Raw genomic sequence first — 20,992 nt, 5'->3', positions numbered from 1 at the left:
CGGGTTCGTGTCCCGGTCCGGGAGGATCCCACGTGCCGCGGAGCGGCTGGGCCCGTGAGCCATGGCCGCTGAGCCTGCGCGTCCGGAGCCTGTGCTCCGCAACGGGAGAGGCCACAACAGTGAGAGGCCCGCGTACTGCAAAAAAAAAAAAAAAAAAAAAACCTCCCGGGCTTTCCTGGTGGCGCAGTGGTTGCGAGTCCGCCTGCCGATGCAGGGGACGCGGGTTCGTGCCCCGGTCCAGGAAGATCCCACATGCCGGGGAGCAGCTGGGCCCGTGAGCCATGGACACTGAGCCTGCGCATCTGGAGCCTGTGCTCCGCAACAGGAGAGATCTCAACAGTGAGAGGCCCGCATACTGCAAAACAAAACAAAAACAAAACCTCCCTGCAAACAAAAGTCCAGGACTTGATGGCTTCACTGGGGAAATTCTACCAAACATACAAAGAACTTACACCTATCCTTCCCAAACTATTCCAAAAAACTGAAGAGGAGGAAACACTCTCAAATTCATTCTAGGAAGCCACCATCACCCTAATACCAAAACCAAAGACACTACAAATAAAAGAAAATTACAGGCTAATATCTTTGATGAATATAGATGCAAAAATCCTCAACGAAATGTTGGCAAACTGAATCCAATAATACATAAAAAGGATCATACACCATGATCAAGTTGGATTCATTCCAGAGTTGCAAGGATGGTTCAACATACAAATCAATGTGATACACCACGTTAAGAAAAGGAAAGACAAAAACCACATGATTATCTCAATAGATGCAGAAAAATTATTTGATAAAATTCAACATCCACTCATGACAAAAACTCTCACCAAAGTGGATATAGAGGGAACATATCTCAACATAATAAAAGCCATTTACGACAAACCCACAGCCAATATAATACTCAACAGTGTAAAGCTTAAAGCCTTCCTATTAAATTCAGGAACGAGACAATGATGCCCACTCTCACCACTCCTATTCAACATAGTATTGGAAGTCCGAGCCACAGCAATCAGATAAGAAAAAGAGAAGGTACCCAAACTGGAAGTAAAGAGGTAAACTGTCACTATTTTCAGATGACACAGTTCTCTAAATAGAGAACCCTAATGACTCCACACAAAAACTATCAGAATAAAAGAAATCAGCAAGGTAGCAGGATACAAGACTAATATACAGAAATCTGTTGCATTTATTTACACTAACAATGAAATATCAGAAAGAGAAAGTTTAAAAATTCTGTTTAAAATCACATCCAATTAAAAAAAAAAACAACCTAGGAATAAATTTAACCAAGGAGGTGAAAGACCTATACGCTAAAAACTATAAAACATTAATAAACTAAGTAAATTGAAGATGATTCAAAGAAATGGAAAGATATCTCATCCTCTTGGATTAGAAGAATTTATATTGTTAAAATGGCCATACTACTCCACAAGCAATCTACAGATTTAATGCAATCCCTATCAAAATACCCATGACATTTTCCACAGAACTGGAACAAGTAATACTAAAATTTATATGGAGCCACAAAAGACCTAGAATTGCCAAAGCAATCCTGAGGGAAAAGAGCAAAGCTGGAGGCATAACTCTCCCAGACTTCAGACAATACTACAAAGCTACAGTAATCAAAACAGCATAGTATTGGCCCAAAAACAGACACAAAGGTCAATGGAACAGGATAGAAAGCCCAGAAATAAACCCATGTACTTATGGTCAATTAATCTATGACAAAGGAGGCAAGAATATACAATGGAGAAAAGACAATCTCTTCAAAAAGTGGTGTTGGGAAAGCTGGACAGCTACATGTATATCAATGAAATTAGAACACTCCCTCACACTGTACACAAAAATAAACTCAAAATAGTTTAAACACCTAAATATAAGACACAACACCATAAAACTCCTAGAAGAGAACATAGGCAAAACATTCCCTGACATAAGTCATAGCAATATTTTCTTAGATCAGTCTCCCAATGCAAAAGAAATAAAAGCAAAAATAAACAAATGGGACCTAATCAAACTTACAAGCTTTTGCACAGCAAAGAATACCATCGACAAAACAAAAAGACAACCTACCTAATGGGAGAAAATGTTTGCAAACGATGTGACCGACAAGGGGTTAATATCCAAAATATACAAGCAAGTCATACAACTCAATACTGACAAAAGAAACCCAATCAAAAAATGGGCAGAAGGTCTAAACAGACGTTTCTCCAAAGAAGACACACAGATGGCTAACGGGCACATGAACAATGTTCAACATATTAATTATTAAAGAAATGCAAATCAAAACCACAATGAGGTATCACTTCACATTGATCAGAATGACCATCATCAAAAAGTCTACAAATAATAAACGCTGGAGAGGGTGTGGGGAAAAGGGAACCCTCTTACATTGTTGGTGGGAATGTAAATTGGTGCAACCACTATGGAGGTTCCTTCAAAAACTAGAGTTACCATATGATCCAGCAGTCCCACTCCTGGGCATATATCCAGAAAAGATTAAAACTCTAACTCAAAAAAATACATGCACCACAATGTTCAGAGCAGCACTATTTACAATAGCCAAGACACAGAAACAACCCAAGTGTCTATCAACAGACAATTGGTTTAAGAAGATATGGTGTATGTATACAATGGACTACGACTAAACCATAAAAAAGAATAAAGTATTGCCATTTGCAGCAACGTGGGGTGACCTAGAGAATACATACTAAGTGAATTAAGTCAGACAGAGAGAGACAAATATCATATGATATCACTTATATGTGGAACCTTAAAAATAATACACATGAATGTATAGACAAAACAGAAACAGACTAATAGACATAGAAAACAAACTTATGGTTACCAAAGGGGAAAGGGATAAATTAGGATACAAACTACTATACCTAAAATACATAGGTAATAAGGATTTACTGTATAGCACAGGGAACTATATTCTATATCTTATAATAATCTAGAATGGAAAATAACCTGAAAAAAAATACACACACACACATACAGCTGAATCACTTTACTGTACACCTGAGGCTAATACAATATTGTAAATCAACTAAAATTCAAAAATAAATTAGTGAGTTCCCTGGTGGCCTAGTGATTACGATTCTGGGCTTTCACTGCCGTGGCCCAGGTTCAATCCCTGGTCAGGGAACTAAGATCCCACATGCTGTGTGGCTCGGTAAATAAATAAATAATAAATAAATAAATTCTTTCAGAAAATTAAAAACTAAATAAAAATTTAAAAAAGAAATATATGCATCTGTGCACCAAAAGAATGCTGATAGCAGTACTGTTTGCAATAGCCAAAAACAAAAAAACCACCACCAACAACAACCAAAACACCCAAACAGAGAGAGAGAGAGGAAACAATACAAATGTCCTCCAAGAACAGAATAAATTGTGGTATGTTTGTACAATGGAATTATATATAGCAATGAAAATATAATGACGGGCAATAACATAACATCAATGACTCTTTCAATATGGAACAAAAGAAGCTAAACACAAAAGAGTACATTCTGTAGACCCCACCTATTTATATATAGTAATTGAAAAACCAGCGAAACTAATCAATCTATAATGTTACAAATCCATATACTAGTTACCTGTGGGGACAAGATGGGTTAGGGATTAACAAGGGGCACAAGGTGAGCTTCTAGGACACTGATAATGTTCTAGTTCTTGATCTGTGAGGTAGTAGGAAGTACCCTAATGATTTGTGCATTTTTCTACGTTTCACTTCTATAAAAAATGAAAAAATACTTTAACAAAAAAATATGAAGCAAATGTTAACACATTAAATTTAGGTGATGGGTGTTTAGATATTCATACCACTATTTCCTATAAGTCTTCCATTTGAAAATTATTAATAAAAAGTCAAAATAAAATAAAATTATATGGGGGGAGGGAAGAGAAAAGGACAACTCTTGGTAACCCACATGTTCTCAAAAGTATGTTTAACTACAGCAAACTAGATAACATTATCTAGCTCACAGATTCATTTTTCCTAAAATAGAAAGGGTTGGAAACAAATTAAACCCACTAATACTATAACCTCTGCCACAAGACATTCTGCAATCATTACTGCTCATGTCATATTATACAAAAGTATATCTTGGATCAAGTCAAAATAAAGGGCAAAGGTTTTCAGAGCCTGCAGCAGCTACCTAAAAAAAAAAAGATGGTCTTTAATCTCATTATTTTAACCTATTAACATGGTATTTACTGTGAAATGCTTGCCCAGAGGGCCTTCTGCTACTTTGTTTTTATTTTGTTAATTTCCAGCTATTAGATTAGTAGGGTTGATAAAGAGTAACTGTTTATGTGTAATTCTAAATATCTGGGATATTAGGAATTAGCAGGTGACAATTTAAAATATAATTATCCTAACTTTAAAACTGTCATTGTGCTTTTAAACACTGTTAGGAGACAACATAGAAAAACTTACCCTTCCAACAAATGGAACTAGATGATGTTCACACATGGAAAACATGTCTATGTCCTTCACAATCACCATCTCATCATGATCTTCATCAAATATAGCATCATTTAGGACATCTGAAATCAGAGGCTTGCTTTAGTAACATTTCCAATTTTACAGTAAGATAAAGAATAGAAAAGCTAACACCCTGTAGGTACGTGTAAATTGACAGTCAACATAAAAATGTTAATCCTAACTAAAATATTAATGGCATGCAAATTAAAACTAGTTATTTTTCTCCCACCACATTAGCAAAGTCTTTTTCTTTAAATGGTGGGGAAAATCCTTATGATGTGGTATTACATAAAAAATGCAGGATTACCAATGTATTTGTAGCATAGGAGAGGAAGGGAAAAAGAGAGAGGGAAGAAAGGAGATAGATTATGCAAAACAAAAGAGTGGGTATTTCTAGTGATAGGAATGGTCTACTTTCACTTCCTTCCTTACATTTTCCTGTACCTAACACTTTCTCTATAACAAATGTGTAGAAAACGATATCTGAGAAAAAACCAATTCTTACCTCTCTGATTGCTGAAGCTAGATCCAGATACCCATAAACTTGACCTCTGTTATTACCACCCCAAATAATTTTCTATTCTTATAAAATTTTCTAGTTATTGTATGCAAGCATCAGACTCATTCTAAACAGTTGCCTTCCTCCTCCCTTCCTAAGGAAATCAATTCTATAGTTTTTATGTGTGTGCCTGTCCAGGTTGGCTTTGGGTGATGAACAGTGTCTTGTTTAACCTGTGGACTCTGTCATATAGGGCCAGGCTTACAACAGACATTTAGAAACAAAAACTTTATTTTTAAAAACTGCACTCATATCTGAACAGCTTGGCAGACTAGATACATTCAAGTCATCTAGGTATGTGATTTCAAGGATTTGGGGATACCCAATCTACACAGCATGAGACAGAAGGGAAGAGATGAACAGAGCTTTGTAGCCAAATACTGCTATTTCCCCTTGGAAAGGCAGGCTGCTGAGTGAGTCACAGGGAAGATGTGCAAATGTCCACCCACACAGCCTGACCTTCAGTGGCTCCGTTGCTACCAGAAGAGAGGCTCACAGATATTGAGTTATCAGTTAACCACAGTTGTCATCCCCCGATTTAGGCTATTCAGAGACATATTTGACTGTGTGATACAGCAGTTATTAGTGTGGTAAACAAAAGTGAACATGTGGGGTTTGGACACAGAGATAAACATGACACCCTGGTTAAGAGAGGCTAAAAAAGTCCAGGGAGGAAAAGGCTCAGGGCCATTCTTTAAGTAAATACTCCTCCAAAAGCAGTTTTCTCTTCTGAATACTCTGTCCTAACCTTCAGTCCTATTTTTGAAAGAAGTCCAAAAATAGATCCTCAGTGCTCCCCAAAGTATCTTGGAGTTCTCCGTGATTTTAATGTAATGTTACTGCCATGCATAGCTGACTAAATAAAATCTTTAGTCACACAAGGAATCTTCCTGAAAGTAAAAACAAAAAAATTTTTCTTAAAGAACAAAAGAGAATTGTCAAATATAGGAAGTGTTCATTTGTTTTCTCTGGCAAAAAATGAGAGCATCCCCATTCTAAGCTCTGACAACAACCATATGGCACGTGTTAAATGCTGGCCCTCAAGTTAGGCTTATGTTAGCATCTGGCTCCACTGCTAACTGCAGAACCTTGGGCAAGGCACTCTGTGCCTCAATCTGCTCAGCTATAAAATGGGCATGAAAAAAGTATCTACTTCAGAGAGGTATCCTGAGGATTAAATGAGATAATCCACTTGTGTTTAGAAATATGCAGGTGGGGTATGCGATAGATAATATTATTACTATTACTGTAATTAAGAATAAGAGAGTTGCTAAGCTATGTTCCCATACACATTGATGTACACCAGAATTTAAAAAGCAATAATTTGCTTCTAAGGAACAGACTGCAGAAAAGGAAAAGTAATAAATTTACTATGGAGAAACCTGGCAGACACTACTTTAATCAAATAATTAAGGTTAACTTTACCAGTAATAAGACATACTGATATCACGTAGCTCCTGACATAAGACCATGAGAAGGGCACATCACCTCTGTGGAATTCTTCCCCAAAATCTGTAACTGCAGTCTAATCACCACACAAACTGAGGGACATTCTACAAAATATCTAAAGAAGAACTCTTTTTAAAAAGACATGGAGGGAATTTCCTGGTGGTCCAGTGACTAGGACTCTGCATTCTCACTGCTGTGGGCCTGGGTTCAATCCCTGGTCGGGGAGCTCAGATCCCACAGGCCACGCGGCGTGGCCAAAAAAATAAATAAATAATTTAAAAATAGACATGGAAAGACTAAGGAACTGTCCACGCTAGAGGAGACTAAAGACACATGACAAGTAAAAGCAACAGAAAAACTAAAATCCAAATAAAGCCTGTAGTTTCGTTCATAGTGTTGATGATTGCACCATGGCCATGGGAGATGTTAGCATTAGAGGAAGCTTGGGAAAGGGTATATAGAGAATCTCTCTTACTATTTTTATCATTATTCTGTAAGTCTAAAATTATTTCAGAATAAAAACTTCTAAAAAACACAACAGAGGGACTTCCCTGGTGGCGCAGTGGTTAAGAATCCGCCTGCCATGGGCTTCCCTGGTGGCGCAGTGGTTGAGAGTCCGCCTGCCGATATTGGGGACACGGGTTCGTGCCCTGGTCCGGGAAGATCCCACATGCCGTGGAGCGGCTAGGCCCGTGAGCCATGGCCGCTGAGCCTGCGCGTCCGGAGCCTGTGCTCCGCAATGGGAGAGCCCACAACAGTGAGAGGCCCACGTACCACACACACACAAAAGAATCCGCCTGTCAATGTGCGGGACACAGGTTCAAGCCCTGGTCCAGGAGGATCCCACGTGCCGCGGAACAACTAAGCCCGTGTGCCACAACTACTGAGCCTGCGCTCTAGAGCCCACGAGCCACAACTACTGAAGCCCATGCACCTAGAGCCCATGCTCCACAACAAGAGAAGCCACCACAATGAGAAGCCCGCACAGCGCAACAAAGAGTAGCCCCCGCTCGCCGCAACTAGAGAAAGCCTGTGCACAGCAACAAAGACCCAATGCAGCCAATAAATAAATAAATTTTAAAAAATAAATTAATTAAAAAAAAACACACAACAGAACAATGCCCATCAACTGGAATATATAAGCAATGGAGCACTACTCAGCAATAAGATGGGATAAAATAATGATTCATGTACTAAGATGGTTGAACCTCCGAAGAATTATACTAAGTAAAAGAAGTCAAAGACCTGCACACACAAAAAACTATGTGAGATTCTAGGAAAAGCTAATATAGTGATAGAAAGCAGACAGAAAGTTTACCAGAGACCACAGAGGATTGGCTGCAAAAAGATATGAAGACATTTTTTTTTGGTTGATGGAAACCATCTACATCTTCGTTGTACTGGTGGCTATGAGTTTGTCAAAATTAAAATTGTGCACATAAAGTTGGTTAATTTTATTGAATATAACTTACACCTTAATAGAGCTAACTTAAAAAAAAACTGTAGCATAAGGGACTTCCCTGGCAGTCCAGTGGTTAAGACTCCACACTTCCACTGCCAGGGCCACTGGTTCTATCCCTGGTTGGAGAAGTAAGATCCTGTGTGCCGTGCAGTGTGGCCAAAAAATAAAAAAATAAAAAAAAAAACAAGAAAAGTTTAAAAGTTGTGGTATATTATGAAATCTTTTGTGTAAAAGTCGAAAGGAGATACGAACATATACACACATATATATGCTTATCTTCAAAAGGAAACACTAGAAGAATAAATCAAAAAGCAAATAAAAATGATTACCCATAAAGGACTAAAAGAACAGGCAAAAAGGGATATGATAAAATGAGACATCTTTGAATAAAATTTGTTACATAATTTTGACTTTGAAATCATGTAAATGTTTTACATACTCAAAACTAAACTAAAAAGAAAACAACTAGCGACTCCATACGTTGTGATGCTTTGTGCGATAATGGAGCACTGATGCTTTGCCTCTATCCTATTTCATTAAAATGGATCCAGACTATAAACTTGACCCAGCCTAATCATTTTTCTTCAGTAATGAAGTCTCCCTGCTATATTTATTTATGTTTTGCTCCAACATTATCTGAAAGCTACCATCTGTGGCTAATAAGAACAAAACACTATCATGGATTGTTTTAATTTCCTGTCTGTTATCAGCAGCAAGGAGGTAACCCTGGAAACAAGGATTTATGGTATTCTATTTCCCACTGTTGGTCATAACCAACAAAAGAAACCAAAGCCACCTCCAAAAGTTGAAGGCCTATCTATAACAACACCACACACAAAAAGTATAAAAGTATACCTTTCTCATGTCATTAATGACTAAGCAATGACAACAAACAGCCCTGCTGGGCAGCCATCCCTCAAGCATTTTGTCCCTTCCTGAAAGTGCATTAAGGCAGGCCCACGAATGACCCAAAGTATTTAAGCACCCTCTGAAGCAGAAATTCTTACTCCCCCAGTGAGCTTGTTAAAACACAAATCCCTGGACCCCATCCCCAGAGCATCTGATTTAGGAGGTTTGGGTGAGCCTGAGAATTTACGTTTTTAACAAGTTTCCAGAAGATGCTAATGCTCCCGGTCTGGGAACCACACTTTGAGAGCCGCTGTTTTGAGGTATTCCATGTTCTGTGCTGCTACACAGAATCTTTACATCTTGAAAATGCTCCTACTGATACAGCATAGATATTAAGGAACACAGACCTGTTTCTGCTGGGGTAAAAGGAAACTCCTAGGGGAAATTCCACACAAAAGGAAAATTATATCTAAGGAACTTTCTTTTGCATGAGTGTTAACAGTAATTAGCACTATCCTGGATGTTCTGTGATCAGCACCAAAAATTAGAGATCTTTGAGGAAGTCAGATTTGCACAGATGATCCATCTTCCTGGAGGACAGCATTTAGACAATGGAAGAAGACTTGGAACGCTGAACATGCGTCCATCCTAAGGGACAGGAAAGAGAGAATGGGGTCTGCTTACTGGTTTTCGAATTAAGAGAGAACAAGACGCAGAGAGTGAGACCTAACAAGGCATCAGGCCTCTTCGCTCTTGGCTGGAATTAAATCAACTCAAGGGGCTAACAAAGATAAGCCCACCTGATTTAGGGGAGAAAGATCTGAATCACTGGCCCAAACCCTCTAACATTAGAGCTGCCTCAACCAGCATAGAGTACTTACTTCATTGTACTTCCTGGTACCACTTATCTGTGTTGATTTCTCCCAACCTTGGAGGTAAGTGTTGTAGCTGAAGGCTTTGGAGTTTCCACACAATACCCTACACACCATGCACAGAGCCAGAGCTAAACAGAGATCTTCCATTTTATCTAATTAATATCTCAGTCTTTATCCTGTGATTTACTTCCTTAAACTAGAAGACTCCAAAGAAACTCACGTGGCCAAGGGAACATAAGAATTCTCATTGCAACATTATTGGTAATAACAAATATTAGGAATTTAAATGTGCATCAGAAGAACAATTATACATCTTACTTAGAAAAGCATTAAAACCATTAACTAAGGTATCTCTTCCCTGTGAGTAGCAGTAACCTTCGACCAAGATGTATGCTTGATTATCCCTTGTCAAAATCACATATGTACTGACCTCCCCGCTTACCGCTTCAGAACAGTTCTCAAAGTTCTCTGAGAGACTGTCCCTCAGGTTATAATCCTCAGGTTGGCTCAAATAAAATTTTCCATTTCTTACTTAGATTGACTATTGATTAATTTTTTTCATTGACAAGAGTATGTCCATTTAAATGAAGTAGAAACAATACTACCTGTTGTTTGTGGACACACACATAAAATGAAAGTAAAAACATAGGCATGAGAGTAAGAGATCACATTCAGGATAGTGGTTAACTCTGCACAGGGAGGCTAGCAGGATCAGAAAGAGATAACTATGAGCTTTATCTGTATTTTTTAAAGCAATTATAGCAAAATATTAAGGTTTGCTAAAATTGGATGAATGTTGGCTAAATTAGTTCTTTATACCTTTTCTTGTATATTTGAGATATTTCATTAATAAAAAAAAGATTTTTTAAACTGAGGAGTTCTTACACATGCTGGTGTTTTGTTTTTTTCCTGAAAGAAAAGCAAGCAACTGAGGTTACCCTTGCACAAGACTGGGGCTAGAGAAGGATTCCACAGGAAAGACACAGCCTGCTTCACGCAATGCTGCAAACGCCTTCAGAAACCTCCCTAAATCACACTCTGCAATTAAAACAAAGGCTTCTGCCCTGAGTGTGGCACTGAAACTTTTTGCTTTCTACCTCCTGTTTGAAAAGTTTGTCCTATGAGTACGAGCAACATTAAAACAAATTAAAAGAGAAAAGAAAATCACTATCTCTGCTTTCATTTCCATCATGGTAATACACCTCTTGTTAGTATTCCAACAGGCACAGCTTTTTGCACTTAACAAGACAGAGCTAACATTTGTAAACTGGCCAAAATAAGCATGAAACCGAATATTCCACAGACTGACATAATGATAGAAACTAAGATGACTTTAGACAACCATTTGCACCATCTGCTGAAGTAGGCAGAGCTGCTGCACAGCTCTGATATGCTCCATGAACGTACTTCATAAACTGCAAGTTTGTCAGCAGGAAAGATCCAGTGCATTGCAAAGAAAGTCAAAGTTTGGTTATTTAGGAAATTTTCCTTCCTGCCATCCTTGGCAGAGATAAATTCCCATGTTGCATCTAAGCAACTAAAATATAGCTAAGACAACATGAATGGACCTTGAGGGCATCATGCTAAGTGAAATAAGTCAGACGGAGAAAGACAAACAGTGTACGATCTCACATGTGGAATCTAAAAAAGCCGAACCTGTAGAAACAGAGTATAATGGTTACAAGAAGCTGGGAGGGTGGAGGAAATGGGAAGAGGTTAGTCAAAGAGTACAAACTTCAAGTTAGAAGATGAATAAATTCTAGGGATTTAACACCTAGCTTTTTAATTATAATTAACAATACTGTATTAAATATTTGAAAGTTGCTAAGAGAGTAGATCTTAAAAGGGTGGTAATCATATTGCAACATCTAAGTGTATCAAATCAATACATTGCACATCTTAAATTTATACAATGTTACATATCAATTATATCTTAATAAAGCTGGGGAAAAAATACAGAGCCAAGGCTATGGAAATAAATGTGCTAGCTGCCCTCAACAGAGTATTGATATGCATGTTTCAGCAAATACAGCAGCAGTATGCTCTTCCCATCCTCTCAGCAGCCGTTTTTATGAACACAACATCTCTCCCTGAGAGACAAGTTTCATATATGAAGTTAATTAAGACCTTTTCCTTGATCACAACAGTAATGTTTGTTACAGTTTATCTATAAGACATTAAAACACTGAAATGAGAAAATGGAAGCACATAAAATCTCTCTACCCACAATTACTTAACTGGCTCTTAGGGAACCACAGGCACAGTAGTTCAAGAAGTATAGTATGGTAAAGTAGAAGGAATGAGCTAAAAGAGTCCAGAGACCCGCGTTCTCTTTCAAGCTCTGTGCCGACTGTGCCCTGGGTGGCAGGGTCCTCACAAGTAAGAGGATGGTTTTGAAAAAGGAATTCAACATGACTCCCAGGTTCCTGGTTTGCACAAGTCTGCGAGTGTTGGAGATCAATGCCAAATTACAACAGGATTACCCTCCCGCTCCACTGGTCAGCTTCTGAGACGTGCACAGCAACGGCTAGTGGCTTTCTGTACTGAGGAAGACAAAAGCACCTGTTTTAAACTATTCAGATTTATTCATGGATAAAACCGAAGGTTCCCAATCATATACACCATTAACTCTCAAAGTTACCTAAGCCAAAGAACTCTCATTCTGGTCACAGTTTAACTACTCTGAAAATCTGTGGTAAAAGTTTCTTATTTGTGGAAAATAAGATCCTTAAAAGGCTGTTTAAAGAAAGAAACACAGTGTATTCAAGGAATCATTAAAAAAAATACACACCTGTCAAATTTAGGGTTTTTTTTTTTTTTTTTTTTTGGCGGTACGCGGGCCTCTCACCGTTGTGGCCTCTCCCGCTGCGGAGCACAGGCTCCGGACGCGCAGGCTCAGCGGCCATGGCTCACGGGCCCAGCCGCTCTGCGGCATGTGGGATCTTCCCAGACCGGGGCACGAACACGTGTCCCCTACATCGGCAGGCGGACTCTCAACCACTGCACCACCAGGGAAGCCCAAATTTAGTTTTTTAATTGGATAATTCTGTATACCTTTCACAATCCAGCTGTTTAACTGAAAATGGAATTTACAAAACAGATGGTAACACGGTCTGGTGTGCAGCAGTTCTAGAGAAAGAGCACACCAATCTGATAAACTATCCATTTGCTTCAAAGCCTTTAATAGGCTCATCCCTTATCATCCTACTTTCACTTATGCCGTGAGATTTCACACTGACGGATGTCATGGAACCATTTGTAATGCTATCCGACAAATAAGTACCAGCAGGGTGTGCAAGTCTCTATCATTCATGAAAAATGATGAAGGGACAAGGGATCATCTTTTAGAACAGTGGCTCCCAAATACAGCCAATCATAGGGAGCCTTGGAAAACACAGCTTCCCAAGCCACCCTGATAAAGTCTGATTCACTGGGTGTCGGGGTGATCCCAGGATTACGTCTTTTAAAAAGCGAAATGATTCCGATAACCAGTCAAGCTGGGAGCGTAGGATTTTAAGGGGTGAAAGAGGATGAAGGTTGAAAATGGACCCACTACTGGCTCTAACTTGCTGTTCAGCAAGGCCAAACAGTGGGCAATATAATTCTTCACCATAAACCCTCACTACAGTCCCCAAGTCACAGGGTGACAACTTGCACGGAACACTGTGAGCTCTGCCCAGGAGGCCTGGAAGAGAGACTGAGGTTGGAGGTGGTGGGGTGAGTGACCAGGAGAGACAAAGGGAAGAAGCTGGAGCCACCTTCAGAGCGGGTGGCAGAGAGGGCCACATGGCCCAGCAAAACATAGAGGAAGGAAGACCTCACACAAGAAAGTTGTACCCATCTCCCAGGAAAAATATCAGCCATTTAAGACACCAATTGGCCCCCACAGCCAATGCACCAGAAACCAGTTTCAAAGGTAACATGATCATGTTTTCATAGAAATCCTGTACTAATTTCCAAGCTGGACGCAAATATATCAGACTGTGACCTCAAGAACCTTAAGATCTGAGGAAATAAGAAGTCTATGTGTAAAAATATTTGGATAATGACTATAGCTAAACTACAAAAGCAACAGTTTACAAAAAGGGAAAATTATGGGCCAGGAGAAGAAATACGGCTAAACTGGATAAAGATTTGAGCCAGTCCTTAAGGATGGATACGAGGAAAGGAAGAGAGGGTTTTCTAGAGGACGTGAAGAAGGGAGGTACTATATGAGATGAAATACAGAGGTGAGAAACAATAAAAGGAGAGGTACACTGCCTGAATGGGTCATGCACTGGGCAGAAACCAAATTCCCTTCTGTTTTAGAGCATTTTTCAAGTTAAAATTTACATTTAGTTCATAACCTCTTTCAAGTCCTGCCACACTCTGCATTGGTCAGAAGTTATTATCCTCATTTGACAGATGAGGAAACTGATGCTCTATCTGGAAACACTAAGTGCCTGCTGAAGAAGAGCCAACTGCTGGTCTGAGGGCTGGATTTTGACGCCTGTCCTCTGACTGCCAGGTGAGAGCCTGATCACCAGCCACCGGAAGTCTGAACCTGGTGAGCCCAGTGGCTGGAAAGCCAAACCAGGAGTTGCTGCAGCCATGAGGTGACAAGGCCTAGAACAGCAAAGGAAATGAAGAGAGCAAATCCGATTCTTTAAAAGAAAAATAAAATATCAATAGTTATGTATACGGAGGCTGAAAGAGAAGAGAGGGTCAAGCTAACCGCCAGCCCAGGAGAGCAGCTAGGAAGAGTGGCCTGATCACAACCATCTGCTAGAGCCCAGAGCTGGTGCACCTCAGTCACAAAATACTGTTTAGCCAACTATTTATTTGGTTTATATGCAGGAAAATTCAGTAATTTAATGCTACTTTGACCTTTACTTTCCAAAATCAAACTGGAACAGTTTCAGGGGAAAAGGAGAATCACATTAAATCTTCAAACTAATAAAAAGACTTTTTTTTAAAAAAAGGAACTTCTCTATGGAAGTTTATCCTAGGAAACCAGTAAAAGATAGCTTTTCAAACCAACTAGAGTCTTACAATCTTCAAGATCCAAATATTGTGTCTCTCCTGATTGTGATATTGCATGAAGAAAACAGCATTCCTAATAAAAAGGTTTTCCCTGAATTTAATCAAGTCTTTAGACCTAACTTCCAGTTTCCAGGAATATGAGGGATAGAGAAACAAATTAAATGAAAACAAGAAGAAAAGAATCACACACATCTCAAAGGTGGAGTATCTTACAGGATAGCTGACAATCTCTGATAAATCGGGGGGAGGAGGGTAGTAGGAACTTTTCTAGATTTAAACCTAACAATCAAATGCAAACGTATGGATACTGAGTGGGTCCTAGTTTGAACAAATCATGAGTGAAAGACATTTGGGACAACTGGGGAAATCTGAATGTAGATCAGGTACTAAATGATAAGAAGGAATTACTAGTTAGTATAGGATAGTATAAACGGTTAAGAAGAAAAACACCTTCAAGGGTGACATTTCACCTCTAAATACACATCTCTGATTTGCTCTCAGTACAAGAACAGACCATACCAATATGACAAAATGTTAATTTTGAATCTAGGTAGTAAGTATACAGCTGTCCCTCATACAATTTTGTCTACTTTTGTGTTTGGAAATTTTACATAATAAAAAGTAAAATAAAATGTCATGATTCTAACAGAATATCAGTTTTATTGGCATTACTGTTTAACCAACGAATCCAACAATTCCTCTTCTAATTGATAAAAAGCTTTATTAATAGACTGAAACCTCAAGTGCTAGTATGACTAGCAACTACTTACTCTTCTTGGAGAAGTGTCTACAATACTCCTGAGGGGAAAGTCTTTAAATAAATGTTTTGTCCAAGCAAAGGGGCTATAGGTTAGAAGATCACCAACCCTAAAGAGCATATCGATGAAGAACCTTTCAAAAAATCTGCGTCACAAGAAAAATAAGAGAGACCTGTTACCGTAGAAACCATCTGTGTGGCTTGAAGGTTTCAAAGGAAAACAGCGCCTCTAGCAACAAAAGAAGCCTAAGGTCCTTGCTAGGACCTCACCTGTCAGCTGCTGGAAGTCAACAGAGTGAGCAAAGAGAGAATGCCAACAAGCGTGCCCGTACTACAGAGACCTTGGCGAGACAATCCAACTCTAGTCTAACTGCCTTTCCCCGCAGACCAGATCCACAATAGTCTTGAAAGTGACTTGTGCAGGGTCATAAACTCGTTAGTGCAGATGCTGTGACTAGTCCAGAGTAGTTGTTCTTCCCATTATACCAGGATGAGTCTTTGCTAACACTAAAATGGTTTGAGAAACACCCAACGGACCCTTAGCATCAATATTATATCAGTGAACATTTCTAACATGCTAAATATGTAGCTAAAAGACTTGTCGCCCTCTTATAAACTACTTCACTTGTAAAGGGCCACCCTTGAAAAGGCTCAGTTTATTGTGCTGGAGGGGTATAGAAAGAGTTAGATATTAAAATGAGAGAAAAAAACAGCATGGGCTAAGCTTGGCCTCCACTGAGGCAAATCCTGAAGGCGCTGGAGGCTGTCAGCTAACTGCACCTTACCCTTATGGCTGAAAGGCAAATTGTTTTTGATGGGCAACCAGAGTGGCACTCCTCCACAGTTGCCTGTGCATTAACAGAAGCACTTATATCTTGAAGGGGTGGTCAGCTAGAGAGGTGTGATCTACAGCAGCTCTACCTTAAAGCGGCCTGGAGTTCTGCAGAGCCCTCGCCGAGTCTGCAGCCTCTCAGTTGAACTCCAGCACCCAGTACCTTCATCACTGCTCATGAACATCTTACTGCGAGTGCATAAACTATACCATCGGTGTAATTGTCTTTTAAGCTATTTTAGTGACAAATTCCTTGTTTGGGACATTTGTCAATGGCCTCTGTTGAACTGGGCTCTGATTCCTAGTTAGAATAAAAACTAATACATGTATGATCATGCCTCACATCAGTAGCCATGAACTTCACTGAAACAGCATCTGGACCAACCAGATCTCAAAACATGTCAACCCAGAACTCAGCAACTGCCAATTTCCTCACCTAAACCTGGATGTCTGTTCACAGAACTCTAGAGAGGCAAAAGGTGTTGACTGGTGGAGGTGGCAGGGGGGAGGATTCTCATGGTTAGCAGCCAAAACCAAAAAAAAAACAAAAATAGAGGAACAGTTAGAGGAAGAGAGCAGGCATAAGGGCCAAATATTGCAGAACAAGCCTCATGTAGGACTTCTGCCTCAGTCTCCAGCTCCAGTGTGAGAAGGAGACAGAGTGGATTTTCAAAACAGCCTATGCACTAAGCTATGCACTAAACTAAAATGCTCACTTGCCCTCGTGAGGAGGTGGTGATGGAAGAGAATTTAAAAATGCAGGCAAGAGGCTGGAACACAACGAAACATTACAGCCGTGGTGAGGAAAGACAGGAGGAAATCAGTCAAGTGTTTCTGGAAGGAAGAGATCTACTCGATGTCTGTAAAATCACTCTGGCACTGATGGATGGGAGCAGGACAAGCTAGGAGGCAAGACAGCCAGTAAAGAAGTGAGAGATGACTAAGAGTCAGAGCAAGAGAAGGTAAGAGAGTCTAGAGATATTCAGGAAGTATAAGAGTCAGGACCTGGGGCACGAGTAACCAAGGGGATTAATGAGAAGGAAGAATTGCAAGAGGAAATGAATGACCAGATTATAAAGCCTGGACAAGCAACATGTGTTCAGGTAAAGTTGTTCATTAGAAGGGCTGACTGGTCAAAATGGACTTTAGAAACATCAGAGAAAGAAGCCAGCCCTAATGCCTTCCCATGCTGATCTTTAAAAAGTTTAAAATAAACCTGCTTTGAAAGCTTCATTTAATTTTAACTCTATGGTACACAAAACTATGAATATTAGTGTATTCCTTTTATTCCAGAACACCTAAGAGAGTAATCTTCTCTTAACTATCACGGACTATTTGTTTAAAAAAAAAAATTCAAAATGAATTTCCTTCTAGGTTCAGCTCAAAATCTACCTCCTCCATAGTCATCTGTGGTTTCAAGTCTCTCTGCCATAAGAACCCACCTTCCTTCTGACCACACAGGACCCCACTTGCTCCTCTCTGCAGGAACTTAGTGCTGGTCCCGGCTAGCACAGACCAGAGGCTCCCTGAGGGCCAAGCCAATGTCAACCAGTTTTGCTTCCCTTTTAACAGTTAGCTCAGGGTCATTCACAGGCCTGATGTTTGAAAAATAAATATGCACACAGCTAATATATCTTCAATTCTAAAGATTTCTTAAAATAAGAAAATAAAATACTTACAAATTTAAAAACATACAACATTCTATAGATGAGTTACTGGCTCAAACAAGGACCAAACGGTTCTTTTCTAACTTTAAAACGATGCTCTTAACACGGACGAACCTTGAAGACATTATACTAAGTGAAATAAGCCAGACACAAAGGACAAAATGATATGATTTCACTCATATGAGGTCCCTAGAATAACTCAAATGCAGAAAGTAAAACAGAGGTTGCCAAGGGCTGAGAGAAAAGGGGACCAGGGAGTTATTGGTTGATGAATATGGTTTCAGTTTGGGATAACGAAAATATTCTGGAAATAGACTGTGGTGATGGTCGCACAGCAATGCGAATGTACTTAATGCCACTGAACTATATACTTAAAAATGGTAAACTTTATGTCGTGTATGCTTTAAAGCAAACAAATCAAAAAAAGAATATACAACATTCAACTGTATGCACTTCAACACAGTTGCAAACATGCTGTAGGAAACACAACTGGGTAAGTTGGTAGAGATACAACATAATTATGTTGTATTATTTTGCCTAATTATTCAAAGAGAAGATAAAATAAATTGTATCTCAAACTTACATACCATTGTAGTTACAGAAAAAATTACTTTAAATAAAAGGAAAGATTAAGAATTTATAACTGCATTTAAGAAAAAGTACAAACCCTAAAAACAAAGATTTAAAACAGAACTGAAGTTTCCAAATAGTAAAACCATTAAAACAGACTCACATTTGTAAAGTATAAATGATCAAAATATAATTAAATGTGCTTTAGACAAAATGTATAAAATTTTGGTTTTCAAATATCTCCCTCAAAAGATTAAGTGGGGAGGGCTTCCCTGGTGGTGCAGTGGTTGAGAGTCTGCCTGCTGATGCAGGGGACACGGGTTCGTGCCCCAGTCCGGGAAGATCCCACATGCCACAGAGCGGCTGGGCCCGTGAGCCATGGCCGCTGAGCCTGCGCATCCGGAGCCTGTGCTCCGCAGCGGGAGAGGCCACAGCAGTGAGAGGCCTGCGTACCGCAACAACAACAAAAAAAGATTAAGTGGGGAAAAGTTTGTTAGTTATTAATCCACCTTTGAACTGAATGTAATTTAGCTAAATTTTTTTGCAATTATTCACAAATTCCCCTGATTAAAAATTTCATGAACTATCTTAAAGTCAGGATGTTAAGAAATGCCTCAAACTAAAACTACTTGGCTTTCTGTTTGCTAGAATTCAAGAAGAAAAACAGAATGCCTATGGATTACACTGCTCACATCTTAAATGGATCTTCATATGAAAATGTAACATAGGCACTTAAAACCTGAGGGGGCACGGTGTCCACTGGAACATGAGCACTGTCATCACACACACCTGGGTTTTGCTCTGTGCCCTCTGGCAAGTGACTTGACCAGAGGCCTCTCCGTTTCCAACTCTATAATGAGTACAGCCTCCAAGTTGACAGGAGGATCATATGAGGTCACACGCATACAACCTGGCCCACTTCCCAGGGTTTGGGTGCCCATACTCTTCTCTTCAACACCTAACACTTTCATTCACCAACAACCAGCACACTGCTGCCTTGATACACACCAAGGGGAAGCTCACATGATCCTACCAGTCAGGAAAAAATACCTCAAAAAATTTCTTACTTTCTGTAATTTGTTATATTACTCCCTAAAGTCCTACAATCTGGCTTCTGAGCACATTAAGCTATTGAAACTACTAACAACATCTTCAAATAAAATCTCAGTACTCACTGCTAACACAGACAAAATGTCTATAGCACTTCATACATGCTGGGCATTTCTCTCAGCACTTTATATGTACTAACTCACTTAATTCTCACAATAACCCTGTAAGATGGATGATTACTATTAACTGCCCCATTTTACAGATGAAGCAATTAAGGCACAGCTGGTCAGTAACAGGATTTGAAGCCAGGCAATCTGACTCCAGTCTACTATGTCTCGGGACCTTTTCCTTCTGTTCCACATTCCTTTTAAAACCATTTTCTGCCAACACTTATACTCCTGGATCTGCTGCCTCTCACATCTCTCTTTCGGGCAGTCTCTGCTGGTTCTTCTCTCACTCTCCTTAGTGTCGGAATGCTGACATCTCCTCTTCTCACTCCTTTGAGGAGCTCAGGCACTCTCCAAGCTTAACTCTCAGATTTATACCGATAATTCACAAATTTGAATTTCTAGCCTTAAACCACCATGCCATCTCTTGGCCTGTTTAAGTCACTCCCTTTTCCTCTGCACAAATGCAAATTCTAACCACCCTCATCTCAAAATCTGGTCCAGTTGCTTTTGGTGCATAACAAAACATCCCAGAATTTAGTGGTGTACAACTATTTTATTATGTCCTGGGATTCCGTGGGTCAGGAATTCAGACAAGGCACAGGAGAGATGACTGGCCTCTGGTCCACAATGTCTGGGGCTCAGTGGGGATGACTAGTTGGCTAGGGACTGGAATCACCTGGAGGAGTCTTTACTCACATGTCTAGTGTTTGGTGCTAGCTGTTGGGTGGGACCCCAGCTAAAGCCATCAGCCGGAACACCCAGTTGTGGCCTCGCCATGTGGCAGAGCTTCCTCACAGCATGGCAGCCTCAGAGTAACTGGACTTTTTACATGGTGGCTCAGGGCTCCAGAGTATCCCACATTCTTAGAACACTTTCCAATTAATCCAACCCCATAGTTCTTCCTCATCACAAAAGAAGGAATATATTAAGCATCAGGTGCTTTTCGCGTACCTTCTTAATTCCTGTAAGAGCCCAGGCAAAGCAGGTATTACCATTCTTTATAAAAAGAGAAAGATGAAAATTAAGTTTGGAGACATGCCAGGAATTATACAGATAGTTAAGGGACAAGGTCACATTCAAACTCAGTCTCTTTCTTTACACTATATGGATCACAATGAAGATCAGGCTTGCAAATATATACATCTAACTATTTTTCTCTAATTCCAGGGTAAAGGTTTTCAGTAACCAGATTTTTCTTATTAGCTAGCCCTTAAAAAGTTGTATTTCCTTTG

General features: G+C 39.6%; 1 protein-coding gene across 2 annotated transcripts in view; it reads right to left on the bottom strand.

The window, feature by feature from the left end:
• Positions 1 to 20,992, bottom strand: part of GCH1 (GTP cyclohydrolase 1) — a 51,628-nt gene that overhangs the window by 20,871 nt on the left and 9,765 nt on the right. For both annotated transcript variants that reach the window (XM_060004530.1, XM_060004529.1), the window contains exon 2: positions 4,451 to 4,560. In XM_060004530.1, the coding sequence (XP_059860513.1) occupies positions 4,451 to 4,560 (110 nt within the window). The remainder of the gene's footprint in view (positions 1 to 4,450; positions 4,561 to 20,992) is intronic.

The sequence above is a fragment of the Delphinus delphis genome, chromosome 2 (assembly GCF_949987515.2).
Source record: "Delphinus delphis chromosome 2, mDelDel1.2, whole genome shotgun sequence".
Classification (NCBI taxonomy): Eukaryota; Metazoa; Chordata; class Mammalia; order Artiodactyla; family Delphinidae; genus Delphinus; species Delphinus delphis.
Note: the sequence above shows the minus strand (reverse complement) of the source record. Positions and strands in the feature narration are given on the sequence as shown.